Genomic DNA, 15430 nt, shown 5'->3' with positions numbered 1-15430 from the left:
CTTACCAGTGATAGAAACTGCTAAATTTCAGTAAGAATGTTGTGGCACTTTAACTTACTCACCTACCATCTCTCACTCACCAGCTCAGAGGTGACTGTGGGGAGAGTAGCTTCCATTCATTTGTGTGACTTGCCAGAGGGGTCAATACATACCTCATTATCAATGAATTGTTATCTTTTAATAATCCCAACTTGGAAAGTACCTAGTTGCCTTTTAAGAGGTGAATAGTTTAAACAAACTGTAGTGTGTGTATATATATGTACCACATAATCATAAAAATGCAAGGAAACAACATTTTGGTGCGTGCACAACTTAGATGAATATCCATGGAATAATGTTGAAGGAAAAAATTAAATTCAAAAAATTAATATTCACTGTGATTACATTTACAAAACATCACTAAATTTATAAATTGATGAAAATGATGAACAGATTAGTAATGCCAGTGGTAGAAAAGAGGGTTGTGGAGAAAACAAGGAAGTGATGTGACTACAAAATAAAAAAAACAAACAAACAGGAAGGTTCTTTGTGATGCGTGAAATGCTGTGTATCTAGACTGTATTAATGTCAAAATTCTGATTGTGATATAGTACCCCAGTTTTGAAAGGTGAAACTGGGTGAAGGGTGAATTTGGGACTCTATCATTTCTCACACTTGCATGTGAAACTGTTATTATATAAAATTTATGAAGTTTAATTTTAAAATGTTACATAGTATATAAGCACACTTAGATAACATTCTTTTTTAAAATTTATTTATTTTAATTGGAGTGTAATTACTTTACAATACTGTAGTGGGCTTTGCCATACATTGACATGAATCAGCCTTGGGTGTATATGTGTCCACCTTTCTGAAACCCCCTCCTACCTCCGTCCCCATCCCATCCCTCAGGATTGTCCCAGTCCACCAGCTTTGAGTGCCCTGTTTCATGCATCAAACTTGGACTGGTGATCTATTTCTCATATGGTAATATACATGCTTCAATGCTATTCTTTCAAATCATCCCACCCTCACCTTCTCCCACAGAGTCCAAAAGTCCATTCTTTGCATCTGTGTTTCTTTTGCTATCTGGCATATACGGTCATCGTTACCATCTTTCTAAATTCCATATATATGTGTTAATATACTGTACTGGTGTTTTTCTTTCTGACTTACTTCACTCTGTATAATAGGCTCCAGTCTCATCCACCTCATTAGAACTGATTCAAATGCATTATTTTTAATACCTGAGTAATATTCCATTGTGTATATGTACCACTGCTTTCTTATCCATTCGTCTGCCGATGGACATCTAGCTTGCTTCTATGTCCTGGCTATTGTAAACAGTGCTGCGATGAACATTGGGGTACACGTGCCTCCTTCAATTCTGGTTTCCTCAGTGTATATGCCCAGCAATGGGATTGTTAGATCATATGGCAGTTCTATTTCCAGCTTTTTAAGGAATCTCCACACTGTTCTCAATAGTGGCTGAACTAGTTTGCATTCCCACCAACAGTGTAAGAGGGTTCCCTTTTCTCCGCACCCTCTGCAGCATTTATTGTTTGTAGACTTTTGATAGCAGCCATTCTGACTGGTGTGAGATGGTCCCTCATTGTGGTTTTGATTTGCACTTCTCTGATAATGAGTGATGTTGAGCATCTTTTCATGTATTTGTTAGCCATATGTCCATCTTCTTTGGAGAAATATCTGTTTAGTTTATTGGCCCATTTTTTGATTGGGTTGTTTATTTTTCTGGAATTGAGTTTCATGAGCTGCTTGTATATTTTTGAGATTAATTCTTTGTCAATTGCTTTTTTTGTTATTATTTTCTCCCATTCTAAAGACTGTCTTTTCACCTTGCTTAGAGTTTCCTTAGTTGTTAAAATCATTTTAAGTTTAATTAGGTCCCATTTGTTTATTTTTTGCTTTTACTTCCATTACTCTAGGAGGTGGGTCATAGAGCATTCTGCTGTCAGAGAGTGTTTTGCTTATGTTTTCCTCTAGGAGTTTTATAGCTTCTGGTCTTACATTTAGATCTTTAATCCATTTGAGTTTATTTTGTGTATGGTGTTAGAAAGTGTTAAAAGTTTCAGTCTTTTACAGATGGTTGATCAGTTTTCCCAGTACCACTTGTTAAAGAGATTGTCTTTTCATGATTGTAAATTCTTGCCTCTTTTGTCAAAGATAAGGTGTCCTTATTTGCATGGATTTATCTCTGTGCTTTCTGTTTTGTTCCATTGATCTATATTTCTGTCTTTGTGCCAGTACCATACTGTCTTGATGATGGTAGTTTTGTAGTATAGTCTGAAGTCTGGCAGGTTGATTCCTCTAGTTCCATCTTCTTTCTCAATATTCCTTTGGGTATTTGAGGTTTTTTATACTTCCATACAAATTGTGAAATTATTTGTTCTAGTTCTCTGAAAAATACTGTTGGTAGCTTGATAGTGATGGTATTGAATCTATAGATTGCTTTTGGTAGTATACTCATTTTCACTATATTGATTCTTCTGATCCATGAACATGGCATATTTCTCCAACTATTTGTGTCCTCTCTGATTTCTTTCATCAGTGTTTCATAGTTTTCTATATATAGGTCTTTTGTTTCTTTCAGTTCAGTTCAGTCACTCAGTCGTGTCCGACTCTCCGCGACCCCATAGATCACAGCACGCCAGGCCTCCCTGTCCATCACCAACTCCTGGAGTTCACTCAAACTCATGTCCATCGAGTCGGTGATGCCATCCAGCCATCTCATTCTCTGTCGTCCCCTTCTCCTCCCGCCCCCAACCTTTCCCAGCATCAGAGTTTTTTTCCAGTGAGTCAACTCATCGCATGAGGTGGCCAAAGAATTGGAGTTTCAGCTTCAGCATCAGTCCTTCCAATGAATACCCAGGATTGATCTCCTTTAGAATGGACTGGTTGGATCTCCTTGTAGTCCAAGGGACTCTCAAGAGTCTTCTCCAGCACCACAGTTCAAAAGCATCAATTCTTTGGCTATCAGCTTTCTTCACAGTCCAACTCTCATATCCATACATGACCACAGGAAAAACCATAGCCTTGACTAGATGGACCTTTGTTGGCAAAGTAATGTCTCTGCTTTTTAATATACTATCAAGGTTGGTCATAACTTTCCTTCCAAGGAGTAAGCGTCTTTTAATTTCATGGCTGCAATCAGCATCTGCAGTAATTTTGAAGCCCCAAAAAATAAAGTCTGACACTGTATCCACTGTTTCCCCATCTATTTCCCATGAAGTGATGGGACCAGATGCCATGATCTTTGTTTTCTGAATGTTGAGCTTCAAGCCAACCTTTTCACTCTCCTCTTTCATCAAGAGGCTTTTGAGTTCCTCTTCACTTTCTGCCATAAGGGTAGGTAGATTTATTCCTATTTTATTCTTTTCATCACAATGGTGAATGGAATTGTTTCCTTAATTTCTCTTTTTGTTTTCTCATTGTTAGTGTATAGGAATGCAAGGGATTTCTGTGTATTAATTTTATATCCTGCAATTTTACTATATTCACTGATTAGCTCTAGTAATTTCCTGGTGGTGTCTTTAGGGTTTTCTATGTAGAGGATCATGTCATCTGCAAACAGTGAGTGTTTTACTTCTTCTTTTCCAATCTGGATTCCTTTTATTTCTTTTTCTGCTCTGATTGCTGTGGCTCAAACTTCCAAAACTATGTTGATCAGTAGTGGTGAGCATGGGCACCTTTGTCTTGTTCCTGACTTTAGGGAAATGCTTTCAACTTTGAGTATAATGTTTGCTGTGGGTTTATCATATATGGCTTTTATTATGCTGAGGTATGTTTCTTCTATGCCTGCTTTCTGGAGGGTTTTTTTTTTATTATAAATGGATGTTGAATTTTGTCGAAGTTTTTCTCTGAATCTATTGAGATAATCACATATTTTTTATCTTTCGCTAGGTGGCCAAAGTATTGCTAATGTGGTCAAAGTATTTGTTAATGTGGTGTATCACATTGATTGATTTGCTAATATTGAAGAATCCTTGCATCCCTGGCATAAAACCCACTTGGTCGTGATGTATGATCTTTTATATAACATTCTTAATGGCAAAATTGTCAAAATCAAGAGCACATTAGTTGACACTAAAGGATAGAGATGGATGTGGGGAAGTGAGTATGACTATAAAAAGGGTAACATGGAGAAATTCCTTTGTAGTGACTGACCAGTTGTGTATCTTTTTTAAATTTATATTTATTGGAGTATAGTTTCTTTATGATGTTGTATTAGCTTACTGCACAGTGTTCATTGGAAGGACTGATGCTAAAGCTGAAACTGCAATACTTTGGCCACCTCATGCGACGAGTTGACTCACTGGAAAAGACTCTGATGCTGGGAAAGGTTGGGGGCGGGAGGAGAAGGGGACGACCGAGAATGAGATGGCTGGATGGCATCACCGACTCTGTGGACATGAGTTTGAGTGAACTCCGGGAGTTGGTGATGGACAGGGAGGCCTGGCGTGCTGTGATTCATGGGGTCGCGGAACAGCATAATGAGTCATGCATACCTAAACATATATCCCCTCCCTTTTGGACATCCTGTCCATTCAGTTATTACAGTGCATTAAGTAGAATTCCCTGTGGTATGCAATATGTTCTCAATTATCCATTTTATACATAGTATCAATAGTGTATATGTATAAATTTCAGTCTCCCACCGAAGAATTGACGCTTTTGAACTGTGGTGTTGGAGAAGACTCTTGAGAGTCCCTTGGACTGCAAGGAGATCCAACCAGTCCATTCTAGAGATCAATCCTGGGTGTTCATTGGAAGGACTGATGCTAAAGCTGAAACTCCAATACTTTGGCCACCTCATGTGAAGAGTTGACTCACTGGAAAAGAGTCTGATGCTGGGAGGGATTGGGGGCGGGAGGAGAAGGGGACGACCGAGAATGAGATGGCTGGATGGCATCACCGACTCTGTGGACATAAGTTTGAGTGAACTCCGGGAGTTGGTGATGGACAGGGAGGCCTGGCGTGCTGTGATTCATGGGGTCACAAAGAGTCAGACACGACTGAGCGACTGAACTGAATTCCTCCCACCCCCTTCCCCCAGGTATCAATATATTTTTTCTATACATTCGTGTCTCTATTTTTGGTTTCCAGAAAGATAATCTATACCATTTTTCTAGATTCTACATATATGTGTTAATATATGATAATTGTTTTTCTCTTTCAGACTTACTTCACTCTCTTTGACAATCTCTAGGTCCCTCGATGTCTCTGCAAATGACTGAATTTCATTCTTTTATATGATTGAGTAAAATTCCTTTATATATATATATATACATAAAAAGCATCTTTTTTACCATTCCTCTGTTGATGGACATTTAGGTTGCTTCCGTGTCTTGGCTATTGTAAATAGTGTTCCCACAAACATTGAGGTGAATGTATCTTTTGAATTATGGCTTTCTCTATGTATATGCCCAGAACTGGGATTTCTGGATCATATGGTAGCAATACGTTCAGTTTTAAAATGAACCTCTATACTATTCTCCACAGAAGCTTTAACAATTTACATCCACACAAATAGTGCGGGAGGGTTCCATTTTTCCCACACCCTATCCAGCATTTATTGTTAGTAGATTATTCGATGATAGCCATTCTGACCTGTGTGAAGTGATACATTGTAATTTTGGTTTGCATTTATGTTGAGCATTGTTTTTCTGTTTGCTTTGTTTTTTAGTTTTTAATTGGAAAATTGCTTTACAATGTCGTGTTGGTTTCTCCCATACAATAACCCAAATCAGTCATGAATACACACACACACACACAGATATAGATATATATATATCCTCTCATTCTTGAGCATCCCTCCGTTCCCACCATCCCTCCCTTCCCACCATCCCTCTCCTCTAGGTCATCAAAGAGCAACAGGCTGGGCTCAGTGTGTTATATGTCAACTTCCCACTAACTATTTTACACATGATAGTGTATATAGGTCGATGCTACTTTCTCAATTAATCCCATCCTCACCTTCCCCCACTGAATCCAAAGTCTGTTCTCTACTAGGTTCATCAATACCTTTTTTCTAGATTCCATATATATATGCATTAATATGTGATATTTGTTTTCCTCTTCCTGACTTACTTCACTCTGTATAAGAGGCTCTAGGTTCGTCTACCTTGCTACAACTGACTCAGATTCATTCATTTTTATGGCTGACATTCCATTGTATATATGTACCACAACTTCTTTATCAATTATCTGTCAATGGACATCTTGGCTGTTTCCATGTCCTGGATATTGTAAATATTGCATCAATGAACATTGGTATACATGTGTCTTTTAGAACTCTGTGTTTTGTTTTTGGTTTGTTTTTTAGTACATGTGTCTTACAATTGTGGTTTTTCTTTTAGCATTGTAATATTCTCAGGGCATATGTCCTGTCATGGGATTGCTGGTAGACTTATTGCAAGGTTTTTTTTAAGGAATCAACATACTGTTTTCCATAATGGCTGTATCAGTTTACATTCCCACCAACAGTACAGAAGGGTTCCCTTTTCTCCACATCCTTTCCAAAGTTTATTTTGTATAGAATTTTTGATGATGGCCATTCTGGTGTGAGGCGATACTTCATTGTAGTTTTGATGTGTGTTTCTCTAATAGTGAGAGATACTGAGCATATTTTCATATGTTTATTGGCCATCTGTACATCTTCTTTGCAGAAACATCTGCTTAGGGCATCTGCCCTTTTTTAATTGGGTTGTTTGTTTTTCTGATATTGAACTGTGTGATCTGCTTATATATTTTGGACAGTAATCCTTTGTCAGTTTCTTTGTTTGTAATTATTTTCTCATAACATTCTGTTTATAGTTTCCTTTGATGTGCAAAAGCTTTTAAGATTTATTAGATCTAATTTGTTTATTTCTGGTTTTATTTCCATTAATCTAGGAGGCGGGTCAGAGAGAATCTTGCTGTGATCAATGTCAAAGAGTGTACGACCTATGCTTTCCTCTATAATTTTTGGCTTTACATTTGTGTTTGGGCTTCCCTCGTGGTTCAGACGGTAAAGAATCTGCCTGCAATGCGGGATATCTGGGTTCAACCCCTGGGTTGAGAAGATCCAATGGAGAAGGGAATGGCAACCCACTCCAGTATTCTTGCCTGGAGAATTCCATGGACAGAGGAGTCTGGTGGACTACAGTCCATGGTGTCTCAAAGAGTTGGAAACTGAGCAACTAACAGTTTGTCTTTCATCCATTTTGAGTTTATTTTTGTGTGTGGTGTTAGTAAGTGTTCTAGTTTCATTCTTTTACACATAGCAGTCCAGTTTTCTCAACACCACTTATTGAACAGGCTGTTTTCTCCATTGTATATTCTTGTCTCCTTTGTCAAATATAAGATGCCCATATGTGCATGAGTTTATCTTTGCACTTTCTACTAGTTCCATTGGTCCATATTTCTGTTTTTGTGCCAGTACCATACTATCTTAATGACAGTACCTTTGTAGAATATTTCAAAGAAAGTGAGTTTGATTCCTCCAGCTCCGTTTTTCTTTCTCAAGATTGCTTTGGCTCTTTGGGGTCTTTTGTTATCATACAAATTCTTATATTTTTTGTTATATTTTGATGAAAAATGCCATTGATAATTTGATAAGGATTTCACTGAATTAGTAGATTGCTTTGGATAGTATAGTCATCTTGACAGTATTGATTTTTCTAATCCAAGAACATGGTATAGCTCCCCATCTGCTTGTATTGTTTGCATACAGATTGTATTGTCTCTTTGAAAGTGAAAGTGTTAGTCGCTCAGTTGTGTCTGACTCTTTGCAACCCCATGGTCTGTAGCCTGCCAGGCTCCTCTGTCCATGGAATTCTCTAGGCAAGAATACTGGAGTGGGTTGGGTTGCCATTTCCTTCTCCAGGGGATCTTGCTGACCCAGGGATCAAACCCGGGTCTCCTGGATTGCAGGCAGATTCTTTACCATCTGAACCACCAGGGAAGGTTTACTCCTAGATATTTTATTCTTTATGTTGCAATGGTGAATGGGATTGTTTCCTTAGTTTCTTTCTGATTTTTCATTATTAGTGTATAGGAATGCAAGGAAATTCTGTGTATTAATTTTACATCCTGCAAATTTACTAAATTCATTGATTACCTCTAGCAGTTTTTTGGTGTCATTTTAGGGTTTTCTATGTACAGAATCATGTCATCTGCAAAGAGTGAGAGTTTTACTTCTTTTCCAATATGGATTCCTTTTGTTTCTTTTTCTTCTCTGATTATTGTGGCTAGGATTTTCAAAACTATATTGAGTAAAAGTGGCAAAAGTGGGCATCCTTGTCTTGTTCATTTCTCTTAGAGAAAATGCTTTCAGTTTTTCACCATTGAGAATAATGTTTGCCATGTGTCATATATAGCCTTATTATGATGAAGTAGGTTCCTTCTATACTGATTTTCCAGAGAGATTTTAATTGTAAGTTAGTGTTGAATATTGTTGAAAGCTTTCTCTTCATCTATTGAAATGATCATATGAATTTTGTCTTTCAATCTGTTAATATGATGTATCACATTGATTGATTTGCATATATTGATTCCTTGCACCCCTGGAATAAACCCATTTTATCACAGTGTGTGATTCCCTTAATATGTTGTTGGATTCTGTTTTCTAGAACTTTGTTGAGAATTTTAAAATCTATGTTCATCAGTGATATTGGCCTGTAATTTTCTTTTTGTGATATCTTTGTCTGCTTTTTGGAATCAGGGTGAAGGTGGTTTTGTAAAATGAATTTGGGAGTTTTCCTCCCTCTGCAATTTTTTTGGAACAGTTTGAGCAGGAAAGTTGTTAGCTCCTGTCTAAATGTTTGATAAAATTTGCCTGTGCAGCCATCTGGTCCTGGGCTCTTTGTTGGAAGATATTTTTTCAGAGTTTCAATTTCAATGCTTGTGATTGGTCTGTTCATAGTTTTTATTTCTTCTTAGTTCAGTCTTGGAAGTTTGTTCTTTTCCATTATTGGCATATAGTTGCTCATAGTAGTCTCTTATGATCCTTTGCATTTCTATTGTGTCTATTGCAACTTCTCCTTTTTCATTTCTAACTTTATTCATATGAGTCTTCTCCCTTTTTTTCTTGATGACTGGCTATGGCTTGTTAACTTTGTTTATCTTTTCAAAGAACCTTTTATTTTTATTGATATTTGCTATTGTTTCTTTTATTTCTGTTCCGATAGGTATTATTTCTTTCCTCCTGCTAACTTTGGGGGTTTTTTGTTCTTCTTTTTCTAGTTGCTTTAGATATAAGGTTAAATTGTTTATTTGATGTTTTTTTTTTTTTTTCATTTTTTGAGGTAAATTTATATTGCTTTAAACTTCCCTCTTACCACTGTTTTTACTGCATCCCAAAGTTTTTGACTTATCATGTTTTTATTTTTATTTGTTTCTAGATATTTTTTATTTCCTCTTTGATTTTCTCAGTGACCTCTTGGCTATAAAGTACTATATTGTTAAGCTTTCATGTGTTTGTGCTTTACAGTCTTTTTCCTGTAATTGATATCTAATCTTATAGCATTGTGGTCTGAAAAAAAGCTTGATACAATTTCAATTTTCTAAAAGTTAACCAATGTTTGTTTTCTGACCCAAAATGTGATCTGTCCTGAAGAATGTTCTACATGCTCTTGAGAAGAAAAAAAAAAAAAAAACTATTCTGCTGTTTGGATATGAAACGTCCTACAGATACCAATTAATTCTATCTTGTCCAATGTGTCATTTAAAGATTGTGATTCCTTATTAATTTTTTGTCCAGATGATCTGTCCATTGGTGTGACTGGGGTGTTAAAATCCCCCATTATTATTGTATTATCCCTTAATAGTTGTTAGCATTTGCATTATGTATGGAGATGCTCCTATGATGGGTGCATAAATATTTATGATCATTATATCTCCTTCTTGATCCCTTGATCATTATGTAGTGTCCTTTCTTGTTTCTTGTAACAGTCTTTATTTCAAAGTCTATTTTATCTGATATAAATGTTGGTGTTCCCACTATCCTTTGATTTCCATTTGTGTGGAATATCTTTTTCCAGCCCCTCACTTTAAGTCTGCTTGTGTCTGTTGAAATGAAGTTGGTCTCTAGTAGACAGCACATATAGGGGCCTTCTTTTGTGTCCATTTGGCTAGTCTGTATCTTGGTTGGAGAATTTAATACATTTACATTTAAGGTCATTGGTATGTTTGATCTTATTATCATTTACTTCATTGATTTGGGTTTGTTTTTGTAGGTCTTTTCTTTTTCTTGTTTCCTGTCTAGAATTTCATAGAGAAGTTCCTCTTGCATTTGTCATAGAGCTGGTTTGGTGGTGCTGAATTCTCTTAATTTTTTCTTATTTATAAAGTTTTGATTTCTCTGTCAAATCTGAATGAGATCTTTTCTGGGTAGAGTAGTCTTCACTGTAGTTTTTTTTTTTTTTTTTCCTTTCATCATTTTAAGTATATCCTGCCATTCTCTTCTTGCCTGCAGTGTTTCTGCTGAAAAATCAGCTGTTAACATTATGGGGATTCCCTTGTATGTTATTTGTTGGTTTTCCCTTGCTTCTTTTAGTAATTGTTCTTTGTGTTTAATTTTTGTTAATTAGAACAATGTGTTTTGGCCTGTTTCTTTCTGGGTTTATTTTGTATGAGACTCTCTGGGATTCCTGGACTTGGCTGGGCATTTCCTTCCCTATGTTAGAGAAGTTTTTGACTATAATCTCCTCAAATATTTTTTCATGCCCTTTCTTTTCCTCTTATTTTTCTGCAACCCCTATAATTCAAATGTTGCTGCACTTAGTGTCCCAGATATCTCTGAGACTGTTCTCATTTCTTTACACTATTGTTTCTTTATCTGCTCTCCTTCAGTTATTCCCACAATTCCATCTTCCAGTTCAATTATCCACTCTCTTGCCTTGGTTAATCCTCTATTGTTTTCCTCTACTGCATTTTTATTTCGGTTTTTATGTTGTTGATTGTTCTTTATTTTTTCTATGTTCTTGTTAAATATCTCTTGAATCTTCTCAATCCATGCCTCCAGTCTATTTATCTGTGCCTGTACTTTATTTCTGATGTTTTGGATCTTTCCCATCGTTACTCTGAATTCTTTTGCATGTTCAGTTCAGTTCAGTTCAGTTGCTCAGCTGTGTCCAACTCTTTGTGACACAATGGACTGCAGCACACCAGGCCTCCCTGTCCATCACCAACTCCCGGAGTTTACTTAAACTCATGTCCATTGAGTCGGTGATGCCATCCAACCATCTCATCCTCTGTCGTCCCCTTCTCCTCCCGCCTTCAACCTTTCCCAGCATCAGGGTCTTTGCAAATGAGTTAGCTCTTCATATCAGGTGGGTAAAGTATTGGAGTTTCAGCTTTAACATCAGTCCTTCCAATGAATATTCAGGAATGATTTCCTTTAGTTTGGACTGGTTGGAGCTCCTTGCAGTCCAAGGGACTCTCAAGAATCTTCTCCAACACCATATTTTAAAAGCATCAATTCTTCGATGCTCAGCTTTCTTTATAGTCCACCTCTCACATCCATACATGACCACTGGTAAAACCATAGCCTTGACTAGATGGACTTTTGTTGGCAAAGTAATGTCTCTGCTTTTTAATATGCTATATAGGTTGATCATAACTTTCCTTCCAAGGAGTGTCTTTTAATTTCATGGCTGCAGTCACCATCTGCAGTGATTTTGGAACCCCCCAAAAATAAAGTCTGTCACTCTTTCCCCATCTATTTCCCATGAAGTGATGGGACCGTATGTCATGATCTTAGTTTCCTGAATGTTGAGTTTTAAGTCAACTTTTTCATTTTCCTCTTTCACTTTCATCAAGAGGCTCTTTAGTTCTTCTTTGCTTTCTCCCATAAGGGTGGTGTCATCTGCATATCTGAGGTTATTGATATTTCTCCCAACAATCTGGAATCCAGCTTGTGTTTCATCTAGCCCAGCGTTTCTCATGATGTACTCTGCATATAAGTTAAATAAGCAGGGTGACAATATGCAGCCTTAACATACTGCTTTCCCTATTTGGAACCAGTCTGTTGTTTCATGTCCAGTTCTAATTGTTGCTTCCTGACCACGTAAACTGTCTATTTTGTTTTCATTTATTTGGACCAGTGTGTTTTTACCATGCTCCTTCATTTGCTGAATGTTTCTCTGTCTTTTCATTTTATTTAGTTTACTGTTTTGGGGGTCTCCTTTCCACAGGCTGCAAATCTTAGTTCCTCTTAGTTATGTAGTCTTCCCCCAGTGGGTAGGGTTGGGCCAGTGCTTGGTGAAGTTTTCCTGGTTAGGGGGACTTGTGCCTATATTCTGGTGGGTGATGTTGGATCTTGTCTCTCTAAAAGACAAGTGGTGTGCAGCCTATTTCCTAATGGGAAGGGCTGTGGGAAGTGTTTTGCTAGCTGTTTGGCACAAGGCATCCAACAGTGAAGCTGGCTGGCCTTTTGTTAGTCTAGGTCTCAGTGTTGAGATGCAGGCCTTTGGGAGATTTCTCACTAATTAGTATTTCATGGGGTCAGGAGTTCTCTGGTGGTCCAACATCTTGAATTCAGTCTGTCCAAAAGTCTGTTCTTTACATATGTGTCTCTTTTGTTGTCTTCCATATAGGGTCGTTGTTGCCATCTTTCAAAATTCCATAATATGCATTAATATACAGTATTTGTCTTTCTCTTTCTGACTTACTTCACTCTTTATAATAGGCTCCAGTTTCATCCACTTCATTAGGACTGACTCAAATGTGTTCCTTTTTATACCTGAGTAATATTCCATTGTGTATGTATAACACAACTTCTTTATCCATTCATCTGCTGATGGACATCTAGGCTCTCTCAATGTCCTAGGTATTGTAAATAGTGCTTCAATGAACATCAGGGTATGTGTGTCTCTTTCTATTCTTGTTTCCTTAGGCTGTACGCCCAGCAGTGGGATCATTGGGTTGTATGGCAGTTCTATTTCCAGTTTGTTAAGGAATATCCAAACTGTTCTCCATAGTGGCTGTACTAGTTTGCATTCCCACCAATAGTGTAAGAGGGTTCCCTTTTCTCCACACCTTCCCCAGCATTTATTGTTTGTAGACTTTTTGATTATGGCCATTCTGACCAGCGTGAGATGGTGCTTCATTGTGGTTTTTATTTGCATTTCTCTAACAATGAGTGATATTGAGCATCTTTTCATCTCTCCCTCTCCACAGCACAACTGAGCAAGTGAGCCTGAATAAGTGGCTACTTTTGACCCCCTCATGTCAGGGTGGAGATAAGATACTGAAGAGACTTGCAAACAGAGGAAGCCAAAATAAGCAAAGAAGGGGGGGACCACACTGAAAGTGACAGGTGTAACAGATTAAAACCCCATAGTTAAGCTGAGACTGTGCATTTGAGGATGTATTTTTCTAAGAATTTGTCAATTTCTTCCAGGTTTTAAATTTTATTGTCACATAGTTGCTTGTACTACTCTTTTGATCCTTTGTATTTCTGTTGTGTCAGTTGCAATGTCTCTGTTTACATTTCTTTTCTGCAATAGGGATTAAGTAGATATTTATTTTTTGTGCATTTCACAAGTATAATTTTGAAAGAATTATTTGACAATTTTCAGCTTTAATTGCAAACTCTACAGACATGTTCAGCAAAAAAGGCTTTTATTCTTGGCCCTTTTAATACAGGCAAGTGTCCCATTGCATCTGTATACTTTGCTAAATTTAAGATAGATAACCAAAGAGACCTACTGTATGGCCATTTAACTGTGGTTAATGTTATGTAGCAGCCTGTATGGGAGGGAAATTTGGGGGGAAATGGATACATGTATATGTATTGCTGAATCCCTGTTTTGTTCACTTGAAACTATCAAAACATTGTTAATGCTAAACCCCAAAACAAACTAAAAAGTTTAAAATAACAAATAAGAGATGCACTAACAGATTTGAGGACTTATTGTATTTATTTTTATTGGAGGCTAATTACTTTACAATATTATATTGGTTGGTTTTGTCATACATTGACATGAATCCACCCTGGGTATACATGTGTTCCCCTTCTTGAAACCCCCTCCCACCTCCCTCCTCCCCATATCCTCCCTCTGTGTCATCCCTGTGCACCAGCCCCGAGCATCGTGTATCATGCATCAAACCTGGACTGGAGATTAGTTTCACATATGATAATATACATGTTTCCATGCCATTCTCCGAAATCATCCCACCCTCACCCTCTCCCACAGGGTCCCAAAGACTGTTCTATACACCTGTGTCTCTTTTGCTGTCTCGTATACAGGGTTAAGGTTACCCTCTTTCTAAATTCCATATATATGCGTTAGTATACTGTATTGATGTTTTTCTTTCTGGCTTACTTCACTCTGATTAATAGGCTCCAGTTTCATCCACCTCATTAGAACTGATTCAAACGTGCTATTTTTAATGGCTGAGTAATAATCCATTGTGTATATGTACCAAAGCTTTCTTATCCATTCATCTGCAGATGGACATCTAGGTTGCTTCCATGTCCTGGCTATTATCAACAGTGCTGCAATGAACATTGGAGTACATGTGTCTCTTTCAATTCGGGTTTCCTCGGTGTGTATGCCCAGGAGTGCGATTGCTGGATCATATGGCAGTTCTATTTCCAGTTTTCTGAGGAATCTCCATACTGTTCTCCATAGTGGCTGTACTAGTTTGCATTCCCACCAACAGTGTAAGAGGGTTCCCTTTTCTCCACACCCTCTCTATGTAGACTTTTGGATAGCAGCCATTCTGACTGGTGTGAAATGGTATCTCATTGTGGTTTTGATTTGCATTTCTCTGACTTTGAGGGATGTTGAGCAATTTTTCATGTGTTTGTTAGCCATCTGTATGTCTTCTTTGGAGAAATGTCTGTTTAGTTCTTTGGCCCATTTTTTGATTGGGTCATTTATTTTTCTGGAATTGAGCTGCAGGAGCTGCTTGTATATTTTGGAGATTAATTCTTTGTCAGTTGCTTCATTTGCTATTATTTTCTCCCATTCTGAAGGCTGTCTTTTCACCTTGCTTATAGTTTCCTTTGCTGTGCAGAAGCTTTTAATTTTAATTAGGTCCCATTTGTTTATTTTTGCTTTCATTTCCAATATTCTGGGATGTGGGTCATGGAGGATCATGCTGTGATTTATGTCAGAGAGTGTTTTGCCTATGTTCTCCCCTAGGAGTTTTATAGTTTCTGGTCTTACATTTAGATCTTTAATCCATTTTGAGTTTATTTTTGTGTATGGTGTTAGGAAGTGTTCTAGTTTCATTCTTTTACAAGTGGCTGATCAGTTTTCCCAGCACCACTTGTTAAAGAGACTGTCTTTTCTCCATTTTATATTCTTGCCTCCTTTGTCAAAGATAAGGCGTCCATGGGTGCGTTGATTTATCTCTGGGCTTTCTATTTTGTTCCATTCATCTATATTTCTGTCTTTATGCCAGTACCATACTGTCTTGATGACTGTGGCTTTGTAGTAGA

At 37.4% G+C, this 15430-nt stretch overlaps 2 protein-coding genes across 2 annotated transcripts in view; one reads left to right on the top strand and one right to left on the bottom strand.

Annotated features, from left to right (window-relative positions):
- The window catches only part of LOC129564278 (zinc finger X-linked protein ZXDB-like), a 105177-nt gene extending 91903 nt beyond the window's left edge, over positions 1-13274 (top strand). The window contains exon 2 of the mRNA XM_055438095.2: positions 13159-13274. Coding sequence (XP_055294070.1) covers positions 13159-13167 — 9 coding nt within the window. The 3' untranslated portion in view covers positions 13168-13274. The remainder of the gene's footprint in view (positions 1-13158) is intronic.
- The window catches only part of LOC129564277 (zinc finger X-linked protein ZXDB-like), a 108479-nt gene that overhangs the window by 6519 nt on the left and 86530 nt on the right, over positions 1-15430 (bottom strand). The gene's annotated exons all lie outside the window — the stretch shown is intronic.

The sequence above is a fragment of the Moschus berezovskii genome, chromosome X (genome assembly GCF_049115385.1).
Source record: "Moschus berezovskii isolate FMDL1 chromosome X, NW_MosBer_1.0, whole genome shotgun sequence".
In the NCBI taxonomy this organism is placed as follows: domain Eukaryota; kingdom Metazoa; phylum Chordata; class Mammalia; order Artiodactyla; family Moschidae; genus Moschus; species Moschus berezovskii.
The sequence above is the reverse complement of the archived record's forward strand: the minus strand, read 5'-3'. Positions and strand labels throughout refer to the sequence as shown.